Source organism: Homalodisca vitripennis, chromosome 6 (genome assembly GCF_021130785.1).
Source record: "Homalodisca vitripennis isolate AUS2020 chromosome 6, UT_GWSS_2.1, whole genome shotgun sequence".
Taxonomy (NCBI): domain Eukaryota; kingdom Metazoa; phylum Arthropoda; class Insecta; order Hemiptera; family Cicadellidae; genus Homalodisca; species Homalodisca vitripennis.
The window spans coordinates 41279168-41303675 of record NC_060212.1 but is presented as its reverse complement, the minus strand read 5'-3'; the positions used below and the strand labels follow the sequence as shown (position 1 = coordinate 41303675).

The 24508-nt window shown below is 33.0% G+C and overlaps 1 protein-coding gene across 2 annotated transcripts; it reads right to left on the bottom strand.

Annotated features, from left to right (window-relative positions):
• Positions 1-278: 278 nt before the first annotated feature.
• Positions 279-23411, bottom strand: LOC124364308. 2 transcript variants are annotated; one of them, XM_046819681.1, is made up of 3 exons: positions 13270-13794; positions 7500-7986; positions 301-2071 (listed from the first exon to the last, which is right to left on the bottom strand). In XM_046819681.1, the coding sequence occupies exons 1-3, from the start codon at positions 13386-13388 to the stop codon at positions 1469-1471; spliced, it is 1209 nt and encodes a 402-aa protein (XP_046675637.1). In that variant the 5' UTR covers positions 13389-13794; the 3' UTR covers positions 301-1468. The 2 variants fall into 2 exon arrangements, with proteins under 2 accessions (XP_046675639.1, XP_046675637.1); XM_046819683.1 differs by lacking the exons at positions 7500-7986; positions 13270-13794 and adding an exon at positions 22872-23411 and having other exon boundaries at positions 279-2071.
• Between the last annotated feature and the right edge of the window lie 1097 nt (positions 23412-24508).

Sequence of the window (24508 nt, the reverse complement as noted above, 5' to 3'; positions counted from 1 at the left end):
CACCCTTATTTTTTAGACCATTATGGGAGATGTCTCATTTTAAAGATATAATTAATATGCATCCGAACGCTATTAGTTTTTTTGTAAAGTGTACTTTTTGAATATTTAAACAACGAAGTACAACAAAGCTTGGCATTTTTCTCTGAATATCGGTTTCTTTCTTTCATTTCCCCAGCAACAACATTGAATATAATTGTTGTACATTATTCCGTCAAACCAAATTTGTATGAGATTGTAGTGTATGAGATCAAGGTACATTATATTAATAAATCAATATTAATCGCACTCTTTGAAGGTTTCTGAAAAGAAAGCGGACAAATTTTATTCAAATACATCTTTATTTTAAAAGAAATATTTAAGTAAATAAAAGCTAACGACTAGAAATTCTGTTTTGTAATTAATATGTACAAATTAAAATTATATACATCATAATATTATATTGAATAACATCATCAGATTTTTAATTACTGAAGTGATGCAATAACACTAATTAGTTTCATCAATTATGAAAGATAAGCAAAATAAAATTCAGTCTATTCTCGACTCTCTGGGCCCTCGACGATGGTTTTACTGCACAGTAAATATGATTCTTCACATCCAAACTGTCACTTTGGGGCTTAAACTGCTAGTAATAATAATGACAAAAACTAATTAACGCTTTAAAATGTACAATAAATATAAAACATCTTTTAATATAAAAATATCACAAATAAAGAAATACTTCTTCAAAACTGTACAATGTTTGTGCTATGTGTTTAAAGTTTTTTTTTTATATTACTAAAAAAGTAAAGATTTTAAACACATTACATGCCATGGGAATGTAAATCACAAACCAAGATACAAAAATACACTACATAGTTCGGTTTTCCAATGTCTATATTGAAAGTAAACTATTAGGCATGTGATAACTATGAAACAAGTTCAACAGAATGTTGTATGAGTTTAAATAAAAAATTCTCTAAAAGATGAAAATAGTTTACAATAATAAATTTTGTTAATTGTTTCAAAATTTAACTGTAGTTAGTTCTTTTTTTTGCTTTTATTTATTATGCTAAAACAATGTTTTAGAAACTGTTAAAATAATTTGTAACGAAACGTTCATTATGTCTTTTACATAAAGGAATTACCATTAATTAACTTGACATCACAATAGAAAGCAACTTTCTACAATTTCATGAAATTTATAAACATACTTTGTTCGAAGAATGTTCACATTATATGATTTTCTTGTTATAAAATTAAATTAGGTCAAACATATGAAACAAAAAATATCTACTCAATCAGTAAAAATAATCTTGAGCTTTGAGATTGACTATGCTAGGAAAGAAAGATTGAAATTAATGTAGGCTAACCAAAAAATTGAAAACAAAACTGTATCCGCGCATTTAAACACCCTGCTTATATTTTAATATAGAGATAGGATTTGAGTCTAAATGTTATTGGTAACAATCCTACAAGCCCCCAGTACCTAGCCTACTTCCGTCGCTTCATTATCTGATGTTTCTGAAGCGCACGTTAGAGAGAGCTGAGGTGACGAGGCTTCCGGGTGTTCTTCACCTCCTTTTACTTTATCCTCACATTTGTTTTCCTCCGAATCAGCCTCATTCGTAGTGGCTTGTCTCAACCTGTCCTTCGCTTCTCGCTTAATATCACTGATCCTGTATTGGGACAGCAAATGTTGTATTTTGGCTTGAACCGTCAATGCCGTACAAAGTGACATCTTCTTCAACTGCAACGCCACGCTGCGGCCAAACAGCTCGAACTCGTCCTCTGAGCTGGTGAGCAAAGAAGTGATGTTCTTAAGGTGTTTCATAGCATCTCGCATCTGGTCGGCAAGGTCATCATCACCCCTGTCGCGTCGCCTCCGCTTGGGTTGGGGCTCCGACACTTCACTGTGGGCCGGCTCAGGATCTTCCGCCAATGAGACGACGGAGCTCTGCTGCACAAACAACGGCAGTTCCCCATCCGGTGGCTCAGGGAACGAGTGATTGGTCTCTTCCACTGATGGGCACTGCTGGTAGTAGAAGTCGGTCGGAGGCGCCGACTGCGGTGGAAGGTTGTGGAATTTCGTCTGAAACATAATCAATGTCTTTATCAGAAAAGCTATCTAAACCAGTATTTAAAAACTTTCTTTTGCATCTTTACTTTTCATGACCCCTGAGTACGAAACAATAAAGTATACTGTAGCACACTTAAAAACACTGGATCCTAGTAAGTGTAGTGTACTCAGAGGAGTTATGAAGTACATGGGGATGGGCAGGTTAGTGGGATGAGGAATGGTAATATTCTAACATGGTCTCAGTCTTTTCTTGATCAGTATTTTACAGGAAACATGTATATAAAGTATTGAGAGTTCTTTTGCTTTCAAATCGATTTCACAAAAAATGCTATATGGCAGTTTTCAAAGAAGGGCCATATAAAGAAGTACAAGTTTTTCCAGAGCAAATAGTAAATTACCATTCTAACTAAATAATAAAAAAAAGTACTGGTAAAAGGGTAATTTACAATTTATCAACTGTAAATAAATATAATATTTTGGTGTATGTGTTTGTTTGGAAATAAATGATTTTTTATATTCTATATTTATTCTAATCAGTTGTTTGTACAGGTGAGTTGCAGGACAAAGCTTTCTCGTGATTGCCTAAAGATGAACCAACCACCGACTATTTATGAATTGATCGTAACCAATAGCCATATAAACCAAATTGATGGCTTGTTTATCACGAATTGCCAACTTTTAGATAATTTTGTTATTTTAGTTCTTGATTATTTCTAAAGTTTCTCTTATTACCCTTGGATAACGGTGAGGAATTTTGACAATTACTTTTGTTTTGTTGATTTCTATTGCATGTTTGGTCTTGAAATTGTGTTCTTGTATGGTCAATTATTCTTCGTATTGAAATTTTGTGCCTATGTGTGCACTCACTATATAGTTTTAATATCGTGTCTCTTTAATAACCTTCCTATTTTAGGGAGATATGCTATTTTTTCCTTTTACTATATATATATATATATATATATATATATATATATATATATATATCAAACGTGTGAATGAACTTATTAGATACATGTAACGTCAAGCCAGGAAAATTCAACCATTGAAAAACAAACACGCAATAGAATTTGATAAAACAGAAAGAAGTAAGTGAAAGAAGTAGGTGAAAAAAATAATAAGTTTTTTTTGCAACTTTATATTTTTGGGTAAAAACTAAAATTATTAAGTCAACTATATATATAAATTATACCGTAGAACATCCAGATTCATCTAATATGTACAATATACAGGGTGTTCAGTAAAGGTGTTCCAATGCTTTGGGATTTTGTTATACACATAAAAATGGGCAAAAAAGTTCATATGAAGGTATGCTCTAAAACTTTAGTTTTCTGTATATCTATCTGTATGTGTTGTTTATAAAAAAAATATATCTTGAAACAGTTTAAGATAAAGTTATGAAACTTGAGAACTGTATTAACCTTTGATAGAACTTTTTGAAAATAAAATATTTAAAACATCTTATTACATCTTACAAAATGGTCGACATTTAAATTATTCCTTAAAAAAATTATGGTTGCCTGTAAAGTCGGTTTTACGGGCGAAGATTTTACGTGACAACGTCTTTTTCTCTGTAGAATATTTATTGATATGAATATTATTAAATTGCACAATAGGAACAAGGAATTGAATGAAAATAAGAATTGCACAAATTTTAACTATAGAAATATATTTTGTTTACTAAAACATTGTACATAATTTGAAATTAATTAAAATTTGTTATTGTAAATGGTAAAGTTGAATAAAACATTTACTAAAATTGGAATTTGAAATTCTTGCTAAACACAGTTAAATTCTAACTCCGCGCGTGGTGATTGGTCGGTTTAGTTCGTTTGTTTGGTCGCACTGTTATGACAGGTTAGAGGTTATAATTTGTTATTTTAAATGTTTGACTAGCAATACGCGCTGTTTCTTCTCAATCTGAATTACGATTGATTGCAGAGTGATTTAAACTAATAATTTACTTAACACTATCAACATTTGTCAATAGTATGACATAACCTATAAACTCAGTTTCTCAACTTTTGTGTCAATCTAACAATTAATCAATCAATCATAGTTTACGATAATGAAATATCAGTGTACAATTATTTACCTTTATTGTTGTAGTTGTTGTAAATGACGAATCTAAGCACTCCACATTTTCACGAATAAACATAGTTATCTGCTTTATCCCGTGCGGCGGACCCACAGTTATCTGCTTTATCCCGTGCGGCGGCGGACCCACAGTTATCTGCTTTATCCCGTGCGGATCCCGTGCGGCGGACGCACTGGACGGGCATCGTAACGTTACCGGGCGTTACACTTTTTCATGAGTGACTCCGAGCCGCAACCTAATTTAAGACGTTGTCACGTCAAAAATAACTAAAAACCTACTATAGTCTTTAATATTCAAACTAATTTAGTAGAGATAAGAAAGGTCAGTAATAGTGATTACAGATGGCAAAGCTGACCTTTATACTCCTCAATTAACACACATCACAATAAGAAGTATGTCCTCCTATCATGCCAACTTTATTGATTGAGATATGATTTATAATGAATAGTTCCCGACAAAGAATGATTACACTTTATCATGTGAATAGAATTACAAATGAATAAAGGAAACAAAGTTATGAATTCTGAATGTTATCTTACATTTATATTAGTACAATTAAAACTGAAAGACAAATCACGTAATGACCGGTGATAATGTTAATGCCACGGTTTGTGGATGATTTCCTTGCCTAGCGGTAATAAAAATTAAAATCTGTCTGTATATTCCTTTATATAATTCAACAATATATTAGGAAAGATCAAAGCAAAAAGGTCAAAGCTTGCAGACAGACTGAAATTGCCATAAACCAAGGAAACATTTTGCTCATAGTCACCCACTTCTTAACTAAGCCTTAGCATTATTAATTGCACCAATTGATGAGCACTTCTAACCAACGTAAATAGCATCTGGAGGGTTGAATTTCTAAAATTGTTTAAAGTAATTATATTTCTTAAATGTACGAAAATGTGTTCACAAATCATGATCCCATAAGTTTCAAGTATTTTTATAATTTATCCAAGAAGGAAAGTGAGCCTTCATGTAATTACAATTACATATTCAATAGGAAACATAAAGAAGAATACATAGACATTTTTTGAGAATTTGAAACAGGGTGATTGGAATTTTATCTCTAAAACTTCTGATACCTGAACTTCATTTTACAATTTTCTTTAACTATGTTAACTTATGGTACTATGGTTCTTCATTGGATAGCAAACACATGAAATAAACAAGGCATACAGCAAAAAAAAAAAAAAACAGTGTTTTTAAACTAGTGAGCAAACAGTAATTACAGAAAAATGCTTATTTTACTGCATACTACAGGTATTTAAGGGAGGGAGCAAACTAGGCAGCAGATTTGAGGGGTTGTAAAGAGAATAATGACATTCGTATAAATGACTGTACTTTCACCGAGAAATAACGGGCTAGTATTACTTTGAAACTCGACTTTAATTAGATCAAAGCTTACTTGAAATGTTTCAGTTTAGCACTAAGGTACGTATTAACTTGACTAAAGTATAAGAGGCCAATTTAGGTACTATCTATGTGACAGTAAAGTATTGTGTGCAGGGGGGAGGAGGGGGGTGTAAGTGTGATGTCACTTGTAGTTGGATGTGCCCTTTAAGGTTTCACACTGCCGTGTCGTTGCTACCAAATCTCTACTAATTATTAAAATCTTAGCTCATGTCTAGTTTTGACGTTTTTTTGTTGTTGCTGTGTAGTTTGACCACTAATACTAATTTAGCTTTATTAGTGGGCATTCCGTGCTAAAATACTGTTGTTCTTAAAAAACCAAACTTCTATATTTCAGTAAATTTGTGTTTCACAAAAATAAAAAGTGAAAATAATGAAAAATGTAGATATATTCTTTGTAGCTTTTTGGAAATAGAGGTCTTTCACTGAATTGGAAAATAGTACATTTTTGTTTTTATTTATCAAATATATATTTGGCATGAAACATATTATCAAGAAATTTGGTTAATTGGTAAATTAAGCCTTGTTATGTAAACATGCTATAGAATAAGTTCTATTTTAGTAGTAGGGTTTCTATGAGTTGCAGGGGGGGAAGATCAAGTTCAGGGTGGAGGTGGAAAAAGGGTACTTTTCCTAGGGCACCAGCATAGCTAGTGCTGGACCTGACTATTTTTAAGAATTTGTACAGACACAGTTCTAAGCTAACTTCACTGCCTGTAAAACATTCCTTTCATGTAAAAAACTTTACAGAACTAGATTAGTTTTTGCTAAGAAAAAAAGCATGTGAACATTACATCGAAGGTACCCCAAAAAAGTGCAAAACAGCATGAGATTTGATCTCTCAAGAAGCTCACCAACACACACGACATCACACTGGATCCTTGCGAATTAAACTTTTTTTTTTCAAAATTCATTTTACACTATTAAAGAACTCTTCAGGTGTTGATTTTAATTAGGCTAAAATATTTTTAAGATAGAGCAACATTTAATAGAGACTCGTAGTTGTTCTGCAAGGTACTGTAGATTACAGATTATACAGACTTCTGTGTTATTCGACTCGGTCCCACTGTGGCTGTTACATATACAAATTAGGATGGAACGAGTAAGCGCTACATGATTTTATTGATCAAGCTCATAGCAATGCATTTGATGGCGAGTAATAAACCGATGTTATTGATCTGGTTATTAGCACCTGCTAGTTTGTTACTCAAGGTCATTGAGAACATGCAATTGCAGCCTGCAGTGCGGTTGGCAATCAGAATTTCACATCAGTTATGTTGGTAGGGTGGATTGCTAACTACCCACTTTTAAAAAAATACTCTACCACTACTAACTATACTGCAATATTGTACTTGAAATGTATATACTACAATAATCTAATAAATCCTGTCCAGTACTGTAATACTCAACTGCAAAGTATGTGTTCTACTAAACCTATGTCTCTATGAGTTGTTTAATTTGTGAAAAACAATTACTCAAATGTTAAGTGCAACATAGATAATTTATGTCCCCTTACTATATAATTCCTGTAATCTATAAATGTAACGATGGCAAACTGCTACATTGTTCTGTTTATTGTTACTGCCTAGTGTTTTTTACATTGAAATGATGATGTTTTTAAATTAAAATGACTTTGTCATCTATAAAGACAGGATATGGGTTATCTAACTTTCAGATTATATGGCTTAATGTCCATAACTTTAGGCTGAATAGATGTTTAAAAGTACATTAAAATTATTACATGTACAATCACGGATAATTTTAAGAACAACTTTTATAGAAAAAGCAGACCAGCAGCATAAAATTGTGACAACAGCATTAAAGCCCACATTTAAAGCTCCAACACACAATTCAAAAGCTAATAATGAACCTCCCATGCAACTAGTACATTGGCATACAATACATGCAATCTAGAAACGCAAGGTGCCTCACATTCTTGTTAGTTAGTGATGCCGGTATTGCGGTGCTTTTGTCCAATGTTGTGTTGCCGTGATTTCCTTCTACGGTGTTGGTAGCCACTGTAATTTGCTTAGAGGACTGAACTGACTTCGGACTGGCTCCACTGCTCAATACCGCATTCAATATACTACCGTTTGTGTTTACAACGTTCGTGTTGTTCTCGTTCTCGGAGACACCGTTACTTATTGGTCCGTTAGTGCTTGTGGTAACTGGACTTTCACGGAGAACAAAATTTTCACACTCGATGCTGTTCTCGTCATCGTCGATCTGAATCAGCTCTGGACTCCTCGAGCTTACCCTCCAATCCAGAGGGAAAGCCCGTTTGGTCAGATTCGTTTTTAAATCATTCGAAAACATGGCATGATCAAAGTGGAGTTCACAAATTTTCTTTTCTCCCAGTTCCTTCGGTGTCAAATATCGGAATTCTTCTCGCCCACTTTTCGAAATCCACATCGAACATCTACACCAAAATAAGAGGACGAATTACAAAAAAGCTTGTATTGTTATTTTAATAACATCATCATAATCGGTTCAGTTTTTTTAGTGACAGCATGGTCATCAGTTCAATCCTAACAACCATAGTTATTTATGAAATTGGTACAAATCATGTAAATGATTAAGATCAAGAGTAATGAATGATATAATCATGTTAATGTGGATGGATGACTTTTTTAAACTGTCCCCTGCAGTTAATGTGTTAAACAATGGTTAATATACTACTGCAAATGAGTTTCGAAATAATTAATTACACTTAAATATTATTCTTTAAATGGTATTTAATTTTGTAAAATTTTTTATCATTGAGTGCTGCAGTATGATAAGAAACCACCACGACAATCAAATCATCTATATTTCTGATTAACTAAGCTACTGAACAATAACAAACCAAATTACTTATAGGTTATATGTATTTCATATTATGGTATATTTCAGCTATGTTTTTATGTCTAAATTTGTTACATTGTGTACATGTGACACAAATTACTCAAATACCACACAAATGATATACATTCTTTTAATTATTTTTAAACAATATTGTTATAATACATTAAAATACCACACAAATGATATACATTCTTTTAATTATTTTTAAACAATATTGTTATAATACATTAAAAACAGCTAGCATTAATTAATTATGCAAAAGTTTAGGTATTTCTAATCGATAATTTGGTTTGCTGATTCGATTGTCATGGTGGCTGCTTATACTGCAGCCTAACTAAAAAAGCAATATGAAGTGAAATGAACAAAGTAACAAATTTAATCCATTCCAATATCATTTCATTGCAAGTAAAATAAAATTTCAGTTGATATTTATAGAGATAAAATCTGGTACACTTCCATATGTACTGTATATTAAAACATAATAATGGTTTACTTCATCAAAATCATCTCGAGTCCAAAATATAAATTTTCTAACTGATTTCAAATGATATAATAGACTAAATACATTTCATTATATGTTTATATTACATTAAATTAATCAATCTCCAGAATAGTTTGTGAATGTACAAAAAAGCCAGGTCTCATATTTTGGTACAGTGAGAATTAGACTAATCATGAGCCACCATTTTGAATTTGGAGTTAATAAATCTCTAAGATCAGTAGAATAGATAGATATTTTTGGATGTTCTGTGAAGAAGAAATAGTAGATTTCTAGTGTGTTTATTATGCCTTACAACTGGCCATAGTAACTTCTGTACTGGCAACTGGCAAACCCATTTTGGCAGATTTGCAAAGATTTTTTTAACTATTACAAAATGAACGTATGCTTTATACAAATCCACACTAATTATTTATATTTATTTTTGCCGCAGTATGTAGAATTAGAATAGTGAACTGGACAAAAATATTAGCAGTCATACCAAAAGATTTCTTTGCATAAACTAGTGATTGTTGGAAATTGTAGCTCAAAACCACAGATATCGAATTCTCTGCCTATGTAACATAAATGTTTTTTGGAAAATAGCAAAAATAACCAAAAGACGTAAAATTGATCATCCAATAAGAAAACATGAAACATACACAAAAAGTACGAAATTAACCAAAAATACAATAAATGTTATATCACAGTAATACAAAATTAATGTTCTAATAGGTAAATGTAATTCAAAATAAAGATAATAGTTAAACTTTGAAAATATAAAAATGTTATTATTTTCATGTTCTAGTATTTTTTTAGTAATATTTTCAAAATTCAATAATTTTTTTTAAAGAGTGTAGCATCTAAAGCTTTTCATTGTTATATGGTACAAGATGAAAATTTCTGTCAATATAATACGTACTTGGAAATATAGTTAGATTTTATATGTTTCTCGCAACTTTGTGGCTTGCGCTAACTATGCAAACTTTAAATGTTGCTAGTCACATACGATGAATTTTATCGGAAATTTCAATACCTATTTGGGACAGCTTAGTTCATTGGGAACACATACATATATCACACATACCATATACATATTATCATACAGACATAAAGCCCGTTTGTTGGTTAGATAAACCATAGAAGTGGAGATGAAAAATCAACTCAAAATGAGTCACTGGTCAATAGGAGGGTTAAAACATTAACTTTCTAACATATTTTGAAATATTAAAAAAATAAAGTTGATATATCACATATTCAAAATAGTAAACAGGAACTAAGGATTACTAATTTGCTTCATTTTTTTGGTAATTTCGTCTTTTGACACTTGTTTACATCTTACATGTAATTGAAAATCTTCACTTTGTAATACATTTCAATAAGTTATCAAAGAAACTGAACTTGATAAGAGTAATGACCTTGAATTTTTACAAGTGTAGATTATTTGCTAGCCAAATCAGTGGCCACAAACCGAAAGGGGCTGCAAGCTAAGAGAAGTTTGTTATCGCTTATATCACACTAGTGATTTACTAATTTTTTTTAATTCTTTGGTTATAAAAATTATAGGCCTAAATTCTTTAACTTATTTTCGACGACAAAAACTTTTATAATTCTTTTGGTATAAACTTTTGAACTTTTTCCGGAAGTTGTGCTGAAGAAAACAAAGGTAAAAATATGGAAAAATGGGACATTTTTTATAAACAGTAAGTATGATATTAAAAATTATATGCATGTAATTATTTTATTCTACTAGGCTAACTATTTACAGTAAAACTATGTACAATATAACAATATTTAATAATAGTTTACTTGGATACAAAATTTAAAAAAAGAATACTTTACTTTTTTCTTTTGTGTTTTAACCTTTTTGTTTACTGTAAATCTGCTATCAGAACAAAAAATAACTTGACACTTTTTTCAGTTTCATACCCTATCTTAAATAAGAGTACAAAATTTGATGCTGTTTGGTTGAAAAATAAGGATAAAAAACACAAGTACACAACAGTACTGTGAACCTGTCAGATGACAGCTAAAGTGACCTGTGAAGCAACTCTGTTATGCAATAAGAAAGATGTAAATGACTTATTTTCTGGGTAATTTCCTATGAAATCAACGCAGTAAAAAAATTTACTTGACTTCTTCAGAATTTATGAAATTTGGCCATAGATTAGGAAAATTGCCAATTTCTCCCCAAATATTTCAAAACTGTTTCAAAGTTATGGCTATGTAAATTTTCTCAAAATCGCAACCAACATATTTTGAAATTAACATAGCTTTTTCTCCTAATTGAGCTAGAGAAATGGGAGTAGTGTCATTTTACTCAGTTTTAAATAGTCCTTCTTTTGATTTACAACACAATAAGTTATACTTTGTTATGGAAATTTCTTTTGAAAATTCAAATTCAAAATTTTGATTTCCTCAAAAAGTGCTTTTGTAAAATTCCTATAAATACAAATACATCTTTAGTGGAGAAGATAAAATTCCCGATAAATTTTCAACTACCCATTCATAGAGTGGGAAAGGAGTTAAAAAGGAGTTTGGTCTTCATATGGATCACGTAGGCTTGTTCTTTCATCAAATCTCTTCATTGAACCCCCAACTCGTTGTGACAGTAGAAGGCGTCAATGTACAAAATGTCATAAATCGTCATTGAGAATAAACAAAAAAAATTGCCTGTACACTAAAATCTTGCTTATGATAGCATCAGTAAATACTAGTTTTCTTTTTCCTACATTGTGCACCACAACCATCAGACTAATCACAAATCGTCTAGAACAGAGTCTCGGATTATTATTTATGAATGTCTCCTTACATTTTCAAATAAATTGTAATACAAAATATAAACAATTTTCAGCTAAAAACCAATTATTTTCTAAATAACTAAATTGCTGTCTTATGGGCAATCCTATTGTAAGTATTCAAATTATAACTATGATAATAGTCACCATATTGATATAAATTAACTAAAGTAAGGATACATAGTATGACATTTTTACTAAAACTTTTAAATATCCTTTCTTAAATTATTATAATATTAAGTTATAATAACTATGTACCCATTAGCCTCCCAGTTTGAAATTTTGAGAGTCACTTAATTACCAAATAAACTATTTCTAGGAATTTTTCAAAAATGGACTTTGTGGAAAAATCAAATACAAAAGTATGTTGTGTTGTACATCAAAAGAAAGAACATTTAAAACTAAGTCAAATGCTACCACTCCTATCTCTCTATCCAGATTACGAGAAAACGCTATGGTGATTTCAAAATATCTTTGGTCACAAGTTTTTGGTGATTTGGAAAAAACTTTACATAGGTAGCAGTAACTTTGAAACCGTTTGAAATATTTGAAGTCAGATATCCCGATTTAGCCAAATTACCAACATAACTGCATAAAATATTTATAAAGAGGTCATAGGGCATATATTAGCATAGAGAATCATGATTTTACAATGTTCCCTGACTCATAAACATTTTTTAAAAGGGGACTACAGATAGCCCTCTTAGTCTAATTCTTCTTAGACATTGAGGGGGTCAATCCACAAAGTGGTCTCACTATAAATAGCTCGGTCATCCTAAAAGGTTTAGTGTTATGATTTAAAAATTCATTAAAAATATCAGTAGTATGTTGCTTAACTAAAAGGTTTTGAAAGGCTCTAAATTTAGGTTGAGATCCATTTTAACATTTAATTTGTTTTTCACAGTAAACATACTATCAAAATATGATTGCCTTAGAAAGGAAACAAGTAGGCTAGATCTAATGAATTTTATTATTTAAAAATACTTTGTTATTAGCCTATAGTTTTGTGTTAAAAATAATTTTGTTATTGCCTTAGATTTGTAGGCTACATTTTTGTTAAATTTTTTGGTAAATTATTATAATATCAATGTTTAAGTACTTTCGTCATACACCTCTATCAACATTTTAAATTGGTACTGGTATTAATAGGCCAAATTGATTATTTTGCTGGCATCTAATGGATGTGTCGTGTTCATTTAAAAACCTACACATATAATGTTACCTACTTTTGCTAAATGGTAGCAGCCACTGTTAAAAAACGTATCCTATTTATTGAAAATATCACAAACTCACAAGCCTAGTTTTTACTTGTATTGATATGAAACAGCATCAAAATAAACTTTCCACATTGGCGTATTAGCAAGAAAAGTCTTTGTATACAATTTAAAGTAAAGAAGTAGATTATTCTACAATAACACCTAACATAGTTTAAAAGATGTAAATATATAATGTGAAAAAAAAAACTTTTTGGACACTTAAATATTACTTCAAATGTTGACAACTGTATTTGTAGTCTAAGTTAAAAATAAATCAATTCTTTGTATTTTCTTTTAAATCTAATATAGGTATAGCTGTATATTACCTTTCAGTATCTTTTATAGGGAAACTAAAGAAAGATATAGCTCCATTTTTAGTAAGTAATCTATCCGAAGAACAACCTTTATAGCTGCAGTATCTTCTACTGTTTGATCTTTCAGTCATTATGATGGGAAACAATTGAACACAGTATACAAGGTTGACAGTTCATAAAAGTAACTTATTGGATAACCTATCTTCTTGTATCGTTATTTCAAACTGGGGCTATTTAACCTATTACACCAACTGAGATTTTTGCAGGCTAACACTAAAATAATTTGCAGTGAATTTAACTGGCCATATTTGGAACATCCCGAAATATTATTAACAGGCACAATCTACTGAATTAACAGAAAATATTCAACACACAATAAATGTTAGTAATTGATAATGACATCGGCATTGCCAGCCTTACACGATTTAACGTACTTCTTCACTCCCATTGACAGTAACACTGTTAAAGTGCCACAGTTCCAGTAACTGGAACAGTGGAACTGGACTGGATTGATTGAGTCGATTGAGTGGATTTTGGAATTGGAACTAGAAGTGGGAACGGGAATTGGGAATGGGTTTATCGAAGTGAAACAAGTCATTCGATCATTGTTTTAAACAATCGATTCGTTCATTATTTTCATTTCCGATACATGAGCGATTCACTCGCTATTACTGAAGTTGCACTCACTATTTCTTAAAATTTTATCCAGTTGTTGCACTCGTCACTCGTCGGTAGGATTATCATTATAGTAAATGGGGGGGGGGTTTAGCCAACGAGGTGCTACTGTGATGAGAAGGGCTAATCTTTCGATGATATGAAAATTACGCAGTATGAAACGCGTTTAATGCATTAAACATACACTAAAATTATACTATAAAATCATTTGTTAAAATATAATGCCTATAATTCCCAAATTGTTAATTAATTTTTTTTTAATATTACAAAATACTATACAATAATAGAAAAAACAACAATGCGTAGAACACAATAATTTTAATTTAAAAAGAGCATTGACTATTGGAAAAAATACACGAGTCTTTTCTAAAACACGTTTTAAAGTATGAAACTTAAAAACAACAACGTTGTTAACATTAGCCGTTTGCCAATTAACCTTACTTACTTGTAAAGGAAGTAGAGACTTAATCGCCTTATCAACTAGGCGATAGTATTATATATTTTAGTATTAGTAAAATTAGTCTTCAGTATTATTTCCAATCTTCAATATTTATACCTTTAATAACAAATGTTGTTATCTAACAGCATTACCATTTTCTTTTTTTCTATTATTTTCTATAAAAGAAAATTCACAATTGTCCAATAATTTTAATTTTCACCCGAGGGCTTTCGACATTTAACATGCACCTGAAGATGGGATCTTATGTCGAAAGGCCTCGTGTGAAAATTAAAATTATTGGACAATATTTATTGTGAGTTTTCTTTTATAGAAAATAGTTTACAATAAGAAGAGCTCCTCCTTCAATGAAATTACCATTTACCTTATTGGCCATTAATTAAATTTTCAAGTTATTAAAACGACACCTGTCATAATGAAGTAAACATTGCTTGTGCCTTTGAATAAGTATCATGCTATGAAATTATATTTATTGCTTCCAATGCTAAAAGTTGCTCTACTTGGGTTAGAGTGGACTTAAATGAGAAATGAGAAACCAGACGTGCCGATGTAATGGCGCTGATAAATCTTAAATCTTTACTATTTTCAGGCTGTCATGAAAGAGATCAAATTCAGATGTATAGAGAGACGTACCACCTACTCAATATATTCGACTCCTCGGCATCTTTGAGGGGTTGGGTCGGTAGAGATAACAAAGGATAATCTTTGAACCGTTCTGAACTATACGGCTAAAGAAGTGAAAAATTGGTATAGGTTATCAAATATTTGTAGGGCCGTTTTGCTTTAAATTTAGGTACACGAGTAAAATGTTTAAAATAGTGATTTTCAGTTTATTACTCATGTAAATCAGATGATATCAACAATTTCTGAAAATACATCACATACCAAATTTATATAAATTAAAAATATATTAACATTATTAAACTTATTTTATCATATTCAAATACTTAAGGAATTGAAAAAATATACCACATTCGGTCGTTTCTGATGAATTCTCATCTCATCTCTCTAATACTATTGGAGTTGCTATGCGAGGGCAGAGTGGTGTGTGTTGAGAAGTGGTTCAAGAAAGATCTATTTGAGAACTTTAGATTAAGAAGACTAAACAAGAAAACCTGGCATTATGTCTATTCTTGATACTGAAACTGATATATTCTTTTAGAAAATTGGGTCTAACTACGAATAATTATTGTATTGCATTGCATAGTATTAGATATACTTTGCCTCTGATAAAAGGTATTTGAAACAACTAAATCAACGATGCCATATCAGTATTTAGTAACAGAATGATAAATATGCCAAAAGCCGATCTTATCGGTCCTGTCGGCTGTCGGCACTCAAAGAGTTAGTAAGCAAATTTCAAGAATTAATATTGTTTATAAACAGTCACGTACTTTTCGGCGAATAAGTATTATTTACTTTGTTTTTTTTTTGTGTGTGCAGAAAAGTAAGGTATAAAGTTTTTGTCCAACACATTCTAATGCAAGTAGCAAATGAAGTTTGAGGGAGAGGGAGAAAAGAAAAGAAGGAGCGAGAAGAGAGTGAGAGAGAGAGGTGGGGAGAGGAAGTTTGCAAGTTGATAGCAGGAATTGAGCAAAGAAAAGTTAGCTAATTAGGTGATCATTGTGTATCAATGCGATTGGTGCAGAAAGTAACAAACGCATAGTAAGGAAATCGTATTCATAATATTTATTGAGTAAGCACTATAATATCAATCACAATTAATTTAATTATTTATATATTTTATCATCTTTATGTGAGAGTATTGAGTAAAATTTTATACATCAAATTTACTAAATCATAAGGTTTTAAATAGCGACATTTACGCATGGGCACTAAGAACTTGCATTTGACAACGTCATCAGGGTGGAATCGCATAACCTCCTACCTAAGGCTCATTTACTCGTATTAACAATTAATAATCATGGCCTTCAACTAACAGAAAAAATATTATACCGATCAGTCTATCTCCTATCCAAAATTAATATTGTAGACATCACTAAATAAAATACATAAAACATCAGTTTTCTGATGTGCAACAGATTTTTTTGGCTGGGAACGACCTAAAGGACAGTTGGAGTTTGGAAATTCGCTATTATTATATGTTACAAAAAATGTAACACTACGTTTCGATGATTGCAATCAGCCCTCCTCTTCCGGTGTCCAAAATCCCTAATAGGCTACATAAAAATGCACAAAAAACTTAAACACTAAAAAGTGTAGGAATGGACTGCAATCAAAAGATTATGTAATACATTCCTGGTACACCAACACATGGAAGTCAAGATTGGAGATAATGAGCCCAAGCGATGTCACTACGCGTGACATAATCAAGAGCAAAGGATGCGTCACATGTACCAGTGAAGGCGAAAGACTTACATTTATTTCATCGCAGATCGATTTTTATGATTTAGGTGTCAACATTTTTGTAATTAGATTTATCCACTTTTATTATTTATAAAATAATTTCATATATTATTATATTTTACGGTATAAGCGTAAAAACGTCCGCCATCTTGAAACGATCATGTAATATTATTATATTGTTATTTTTACGGTATTCAGCTTTAAACACTAAAAACGTCCGCCATTTTGAAACAATAATGTAATATTAATTTTTCTACTAATTTGAGCCTGCAAGTAAAATAGTTGTAGCAAATTTGAGTTCTTAATCTCTAACGGCTTCTGAATTAAACAATAAAAACTAAAAAAAAACACACATAGACAGACACACGGTAAACGAAAATAGATAGACTTTTCGGTTTTGTATTTAGATTTTAGATCCTCTTGGATCATGGAACGATATCCTACAGTTTGTGTAGAGAGTTTTGTTACACTCTGTATATGAAGATGAACACAACGGTATCGATACCCACAAATAATCATGGCTACTTACTCGTATTACTGAGCTATATGAAAGCATTATCTATATTACAATCAAAGGTAACCGATTAAAAAAGAGTTGGTCATATATTTATTACGACTGAATAAACAATAAATACATTGTAAATTGTGCAACAGAAGTAATTAGACCCGACGTCATGATATAACAAAACTGGGTTAACACTGAGAAGTCAGCTATGAGGGGGGAGGGGAGGTCGATCAGCTGACCGTCCGACCCTACGCTCACCGACCACCAATATCTGCAGATGTTCATAACCTATCTATGTAGTGATAACCTCCAGAACCTTTGGAATCTGTAGATCGGCTAACCGTGTTACATCTCGATTTACCGGTAGTGCTTGTGTTGCTAATTATTTATTTTGTTTAAAACCTACAATCTTATATTCATTTAAATACAGATTAGAAGAAACAATATACTAACCTCATTGCCCAGATGATAACAGAATGTACGTTGAGGTGTTTGTATAGTTAGGTAATAACAGACGAAGAGTGTAACAATTTGAAAGTAATAGGAAAATGTAAATATAACTTCATTATACGATTTTAAAACTACCTTAATACTACCAGAACTAGAAGAGATGTTCTTGACCAAGTATTTTGCCCACCTCATTCGTGTGCAAGGGGTGAATTAAAGATGGTTCAGTTTTGAAGTTCCAGTTCCCATCCTATTCTTATCGTTCTTTCCTATGTTGTTTGTATCCTTGTCCGACGTTTCTTATCATATTGTGTATTATAATATTTGGGTATCTAAAATACACTGAATGTCCAAAAAAAAGCTATTTTGTACCATATTACAATGTACAAACGTAATTTGTTAAAACATGAATTGTTCACCAATACTTCAGAAATAAGAAAAATTGTATCTTGTACTGTATCGACCATTATTCTTGTATTTTATAAGATCCTAAGAAAAAATCATCGTAAAATCAAAGATTGTGTGCGTTGCTGAGTGCGTTGATTTTATATTCGTGCTAGTAACGAATGGAGTTAAGAAGGATTAGGCGAGCCCTTCTTCTCAATTGAGTGCGTTAATCTTCCAGCCGCCTTCGCTATGCAGTCAATGGAGCCTTCACAAGAGAGTACACGCTTTGTACTGCTTCATTACACTTGTTTAATGATGTTAGGTCGTGGGTTATGAAACTTCTGGGTACCTACTTTGATAATCATAGGAAACTCTGTCCCTTGCTTCTATTTGGTACTAAGATTCATAAGTAGGTAAATATATACGTACGTATTATAAATACAAACAGTTCAAGCTAACATGGTTACTATCTTGAGGGGTGATTTTCCTCATTTCCTAGAAGCGCCGAAGGCGCTACTGAAGCCCGCACTGATGGCCAGAGGCACTTCTGGACGGTCCGTTCCAGATCTCAGATCATGTCCCAGATCGTCCAACTTTTCCGACGTCAAATCAAATTGGATTGGATGATTGGAACTCCAGATCAGTTTGTTTTCGAGATATCGTGCGGACAGACAGGTATTAAACCTTTTCAATCCATTCTAGTGATAAGCTTGGCTAACGCTCAGACAATTAAGTGGACTTTGTTATAGTCTGAGTAGGAAAACCCTTTTTCGAATGCTCGTCATGCTAGACTTCCTCGGCCTTCGGACTCGGTTTCAATGAAATATGTCACTTTGTAGCAGCCAATGCTACATTCCCTCTAGATTTCATATTCCACAAAAGTACTCTTCTGTAATATTGGGTTACATTTGGATTTAGTGAGATCAGTACTACTGTACATTCTGTAGTATTTACAAATAAAAAATAAAATCGGCTTGACTATAAGAACCATTTTAATTTGACACCATACACAATAACATTTTCTATCTCAAAAATTAAGGCTACGTATTTTTGATGTTTCAAATATATAACAAAAACCTTTTTATAGGAGGGATATTTTATTCTGCCCGTCTTCACGGGCCACTAGCCTGTGGGAGGATCTTATCGAACAGAATAAAGGAGAGAGTTGATTTAGTACATGGTCGATGGTGCTGATAAAAAGTGCAAGGGTCACAGACAGGATTTGAACCTGCCCTATCTCCAACTCATATCTCTTTTGGGCTTTGTTGGGATTCCAATACAAAAAAATTAAGGTGCACTTTTTAAGATAGGCTGCATGTCATAGTCGGACTCTGGAAGGAATTACTGCCAATTAAAAAGAGAACAAGCCCCACCCAATTTGAATAAACTGGGCCAATTTAATATTCACAAAAAATATTGTTTGTGTTTTAAATAGTAATTTGTAGCACTTTAGATCGGGCTCATGGGAAAAAAGACTATTTTATAATAAAGCTCTCACTTTCTACAGAATGCATGTCAAATAGTAGTAAATAGAATAAATGACACGAATTTCAATATAAATAACATTACACTTTCTACGTCAGTGAAAAATGCCAATTGAAGAACCTAAGCCATAATCCATTAAAACCATTTAATTTCCCGTTCGCCAGACTTCAGATCAACGTGGAAAAGGTTTCGCCTCACAGCAAACCACATCCTGGCCCAAGCCCAGAGAGCGACCCCCAATGGACAAATGTTTATGTTTACAATCTCAATATGGTCGGTTTAGTAAAGATTACATGTCCCAACAGCTGTAAGCTGATTCATTCAAAAGTTATCATGTATACATACGGACGCACACACTAACAGAATTCCGCTTTGTCATCAACTAGTAACAGCAATAGCGCAGTGTAGCGGGTACAGCGGTTATCGCGAGATAAATAAATCAAGCAGCGGCAGCGTCGAGCGTGTCTGCTGCTTGGATGGGTGACCGCTGAGCGATCCTGTCCTTGCAAGCAGTCCGCCTGCCCGGCCGTTGGTTAGAAGTCACCTTCAAGCTGTTGGTCACCAGGTAGAACATCGTCGGGTAAAATAAAACTTACGTAACTGGTGGGAGAGACTCTGTTAGGAATATGCAAAAATAACACTAGCATGAATATATACGTAGAGGAGTAAATAGCATATTATAGCTCCGTGTTCCATTTATAAGCTAGACCTATGTTCAAAATTTTACCAAGTACAGTAGTTAAAGTCGATAAAATGTAACATACGGGCAAGTGAAGTAACTTACACATGTTGTATTTGAAGTACAAATATTAATTCAGTGTTCATAATCGTACATAGTGGTTTTTACGTGTAAGAAGCAAAAACATCCTAATAATCACAAAAATAATTTTTACGATTAAGAAGTTTAATTCATCTACAAAAGACTCTTATATTCGAATCTGCTGGCTGGCCACCCGGCGTCGGTATTCGTTCGTAGAAAGTAGCCTGTAAATACATTGTAAACCTGATGCAGTAAAATACACTGTATGTGCTTGCTTTCCAATCTCTGTTTGCTATATCATCCCATTTCCTTGGTTCATTCCAGGAATTGTATAAGCCTGTATGTACCTAATCATTATCATATCTCTCATCAGTGCAAACGCTTCCATATCGGTAGTAAACATGCACTTTGTGTGTCTTTGTGAATTCCCTTTTGCAACAATCGTGGGCTCGCTGCGCTCGCTTGTTTCCTCATATTGTAGTCACGGTGTGAACGGTTCATTTAGTCATGTTAGTGTTCATTCCTTACTATTTTATTCCTTCAGTTACTGGAAATACAGCTTTTAACAATGTGAAAGAAAGACAATTCGAGTACCTTACGCGTGGAGTGACAACAGTTGCCATAGCAACACGCATTTTGTAGTAATCAGCTGTTTGTAATAAAAGACTTAAGATTAACATTAGAGCTTTGAAAACCCTTATGGCAGATATGTATGGATGTATTTCAAATCCGCAAAAGGCACTTTTAGAGTACGAGCTATCGATTTATGCCAAATATAACAGTAATAATAGCCGATTACTAATATCTGTTGATAATATGTAATAGTTTTCGACACCTATTACAAGAAAATCAAAATCACAAATATCAAGAAATTCCTTTAATAATAGCAACACTAAAGGCCTCTTTTGTTATCAGCGTTAAAAAAAGTAATTTTCGTAAATTACTACCAAACCATAAAAAAATTGAAATTTATTTTATTAAATAATAACTAGTTAGTGTTATTCTTTTCAATTGGGATTTCCTAAACCTCCAAGTGATAGCGGCTCAGACCGAGCCGTTAGGGACCCCGTCTGAATCGATAACGGCTCGGTCCGAGCCGTTCGTGAAAAACGACGTAAAATAATAACTAGTATCGGAATTCAGCTATATTTTATACTAAACGGTTTAGAAAGAGTTCCTTTACTTGATACTCTATGTCGTATATTTTCAAGCAGATACAAATAAACATTATATGGAACTTGTTGATGAAAAGTACATTTTTTGGCAGTTTTCGATTTGTTTATGCTGGTGAAAAACATATTCAAAATCAATTTTCATGTAAATATAAACTACAAGTGTTATACATCTTTGTGTTCAAACTTAAATTGTGAATCTTTTGTATATAATGAATTTCAAATATGTTACTATGGAAATTGTGAAAAATAGCCTCAAAAATATAATTTTTGTTGGAAAAATTTGTTCTTCAAGGTCATTAGTAAATAATACAATGAAAAAATTTTCTTGGTAAGTTTTTCTGTATCATTACCATTTAGTACATATTATAGTGAACATTTTATAATATATAATATGTTATATTTCAGGTATATTTGATATGTTTTATGAATTAAAACAAAAAACACTGCGCATCATCATAAAAAGGCCTATCACTGTAGAGTAATATGAGTATCACTTGGAGAGTTTTCAAAAGAAGCAATATTATTTGGTTCGAAAGTTTCGTCTCATAAAATTGGCTTTAATTATTTTATAATACATAACTTTACATTTAACACGTTGGCTTTGTCTTTTTGGATAAACGAGATCTGAAGGGCGCCACCCCCCCCCCCCAATTCTCTCACTGTTTACGTCACTGGTGGTTTGTGCGCGGTTAAAATAATGAAAGGTTGAGAGCCTTAGCCCTAATACCTCGGTTGGATGTAGCCTATTTATCATCTTATTAGAACAAGTTAGGAACGGCATATATTAAATTTGAAAACAATTGCCCCAAAAACATGAAAGAATTGTAAATGATTTTTTTTTCTTCAAAAAACGAGTTATCACATTAATATGTGTAGTGATTGTGCAGTGGTTTATACCGATTTACTAAATAACACACATTGCAAACAAAAATAGTCTACAGTCTAAATGCAATACTAATGTGAAGTACACAATCCAAAAATACAATCAGCTGATTACTTGTCAATCATGCAGAAGTCATTATAGTGTAGGAAGTGGGAGACATGCATGCATACGTATCGTCAATGAATCGAGCAGGACTCGATTTCTACGTGAATGAAAATGAGGACGGGCGTGGTGGGCGGCGGGGAGGGGAGGGGGAAGGAGGAGTAAAATATTTCAATCAAAATCAGCTGTGATGTTACAAACGTCAACGTGTCGTGAGGGGGAGGTGGAGGGGAACAATCTGTTGATTCAATGTAAATAATGACAACTCACATTCGGCGGGTGGTAGTCGCGGGGGGAGTCGACGGGTGGGGGGAGGGAGGGGATATATGATTATTGAAGTCGGCGGGAGATTCAAAACAACTGGAACTCACCAAATACTTGGGTACTTTCTTGTCGGCGACTTCCGTCCGCGGGGTGGTGTTAGAGTGCAGGAAACTGTCCAAGTCCTTGAACCAGAACACGCTGGGCACGTAGGGCTCCCGGCCCAGCATCCGGGCCGTCTGTATCTTCTTCAGTTCCTGGCAGTAGGTGGACCGGATGTTCTTGATCTTGTTCTTGACGTCCAACACCGTGAGGCCCGGCAGGTCCATGGCAGCCACGAGCCGCTCGTAGGCCTCGTCACGCGCCGCCTTGTTCTTGTACGCGGGCGAACTGAAGTCCCACAAACACTGGTTCTCGCGGTAGTTCCGGATGAAACGCAGGACCATCTCGTTGTCGAACACGGGCAGAGAGGCCATGTTGTTCGTGAGTGGCGACACGACAGCGGAGGTGGATGCCCGCTCGGACCGCCTCGGCTCGGCTTCGTGTCACTTCGTGTGTTGTCGGGCCCTCGTACGTTGGCCGGATCAATAGACTCGGCCCGCGCTCGCACGCAGCTAACGCTGTCACTGCCGTATTGATCGGCCGTCTACGGTCGGACGTGCCGGCCGGCGAACTCTCATACTCTGGCCCCACTGCTTCGCTCGACGCGCTTTACAAACAACACACACTCATTGTGCCAGTCGTACACACAGCCTGTGCTGTACGTCGAGCAAGAGAAATATACGTATTTATTACATAAACAAACATACATCTGAATATATAATATATTATATTGTACTGTGATACATTTCTGAAACGAGATATATTTACGAGTATTTGTAATATTAATCTACTTAAAAAGCATTGTATAAATGTAAAATTATTGTTATCGTATAAAGATAAATAATTCAAAACTGTTGTAAAACTAAACATTACTGATATATTTTCACTCCTAATTTAGTCTTATCAGCTAAATATTTGATTTTTGAAACCACAACCAGTACATAGATAACTAATTTAAGATTGTTGTAAAATGCAAGTTTACTAATATACTTTCATTTGATTGTAGAAACTGTAACTGATACACAGATAAGTAGCCTAATTCGTGATTGTTGTAAAACTAACTATTACTGGTATATATTCACACCTGATTTAGTCTTATCAGCAAAACATTAGATTTTAGAAACCGTAACCAGTACAAAGATAAGTAATTCAAGATTGTTGTAAAATGCAAATTTACTGATATATTGTTATATCAGTAAAGTCTTTGATTGTGGAAATTGTAATTGATACACAGGTAAGTAGCCTAATTCATTATTCTTGGCAAATTAAGATGACGTAATAGGCTATACGAGTGTATAAATATGTTCGTAACTACATCTTTGATTGTAAAAACTGTAAGTGATACACAGATAAGTAGCCTAATTCACGATTTTGTAAAATAAAAATTAACTAATATATACGTACGGTATCACTTACATCTTTGATTGTAGAATCTATTGCTATTGCAAAGATAAGGAAATCATTATTGTGGTAAAAGAAAGTTCATTAATGCATTTTCATACTTGAGTCTATCGGTAAATCATTGACTTTAAAACCACTACTAATACACAGATAGTTAACACAAGATTGTTGTTATTGACTAAAGAAAACGTTTTGTGATTCATAGTCAGTTTATAACGCCATAAACTAATTTGATGGCAGAATC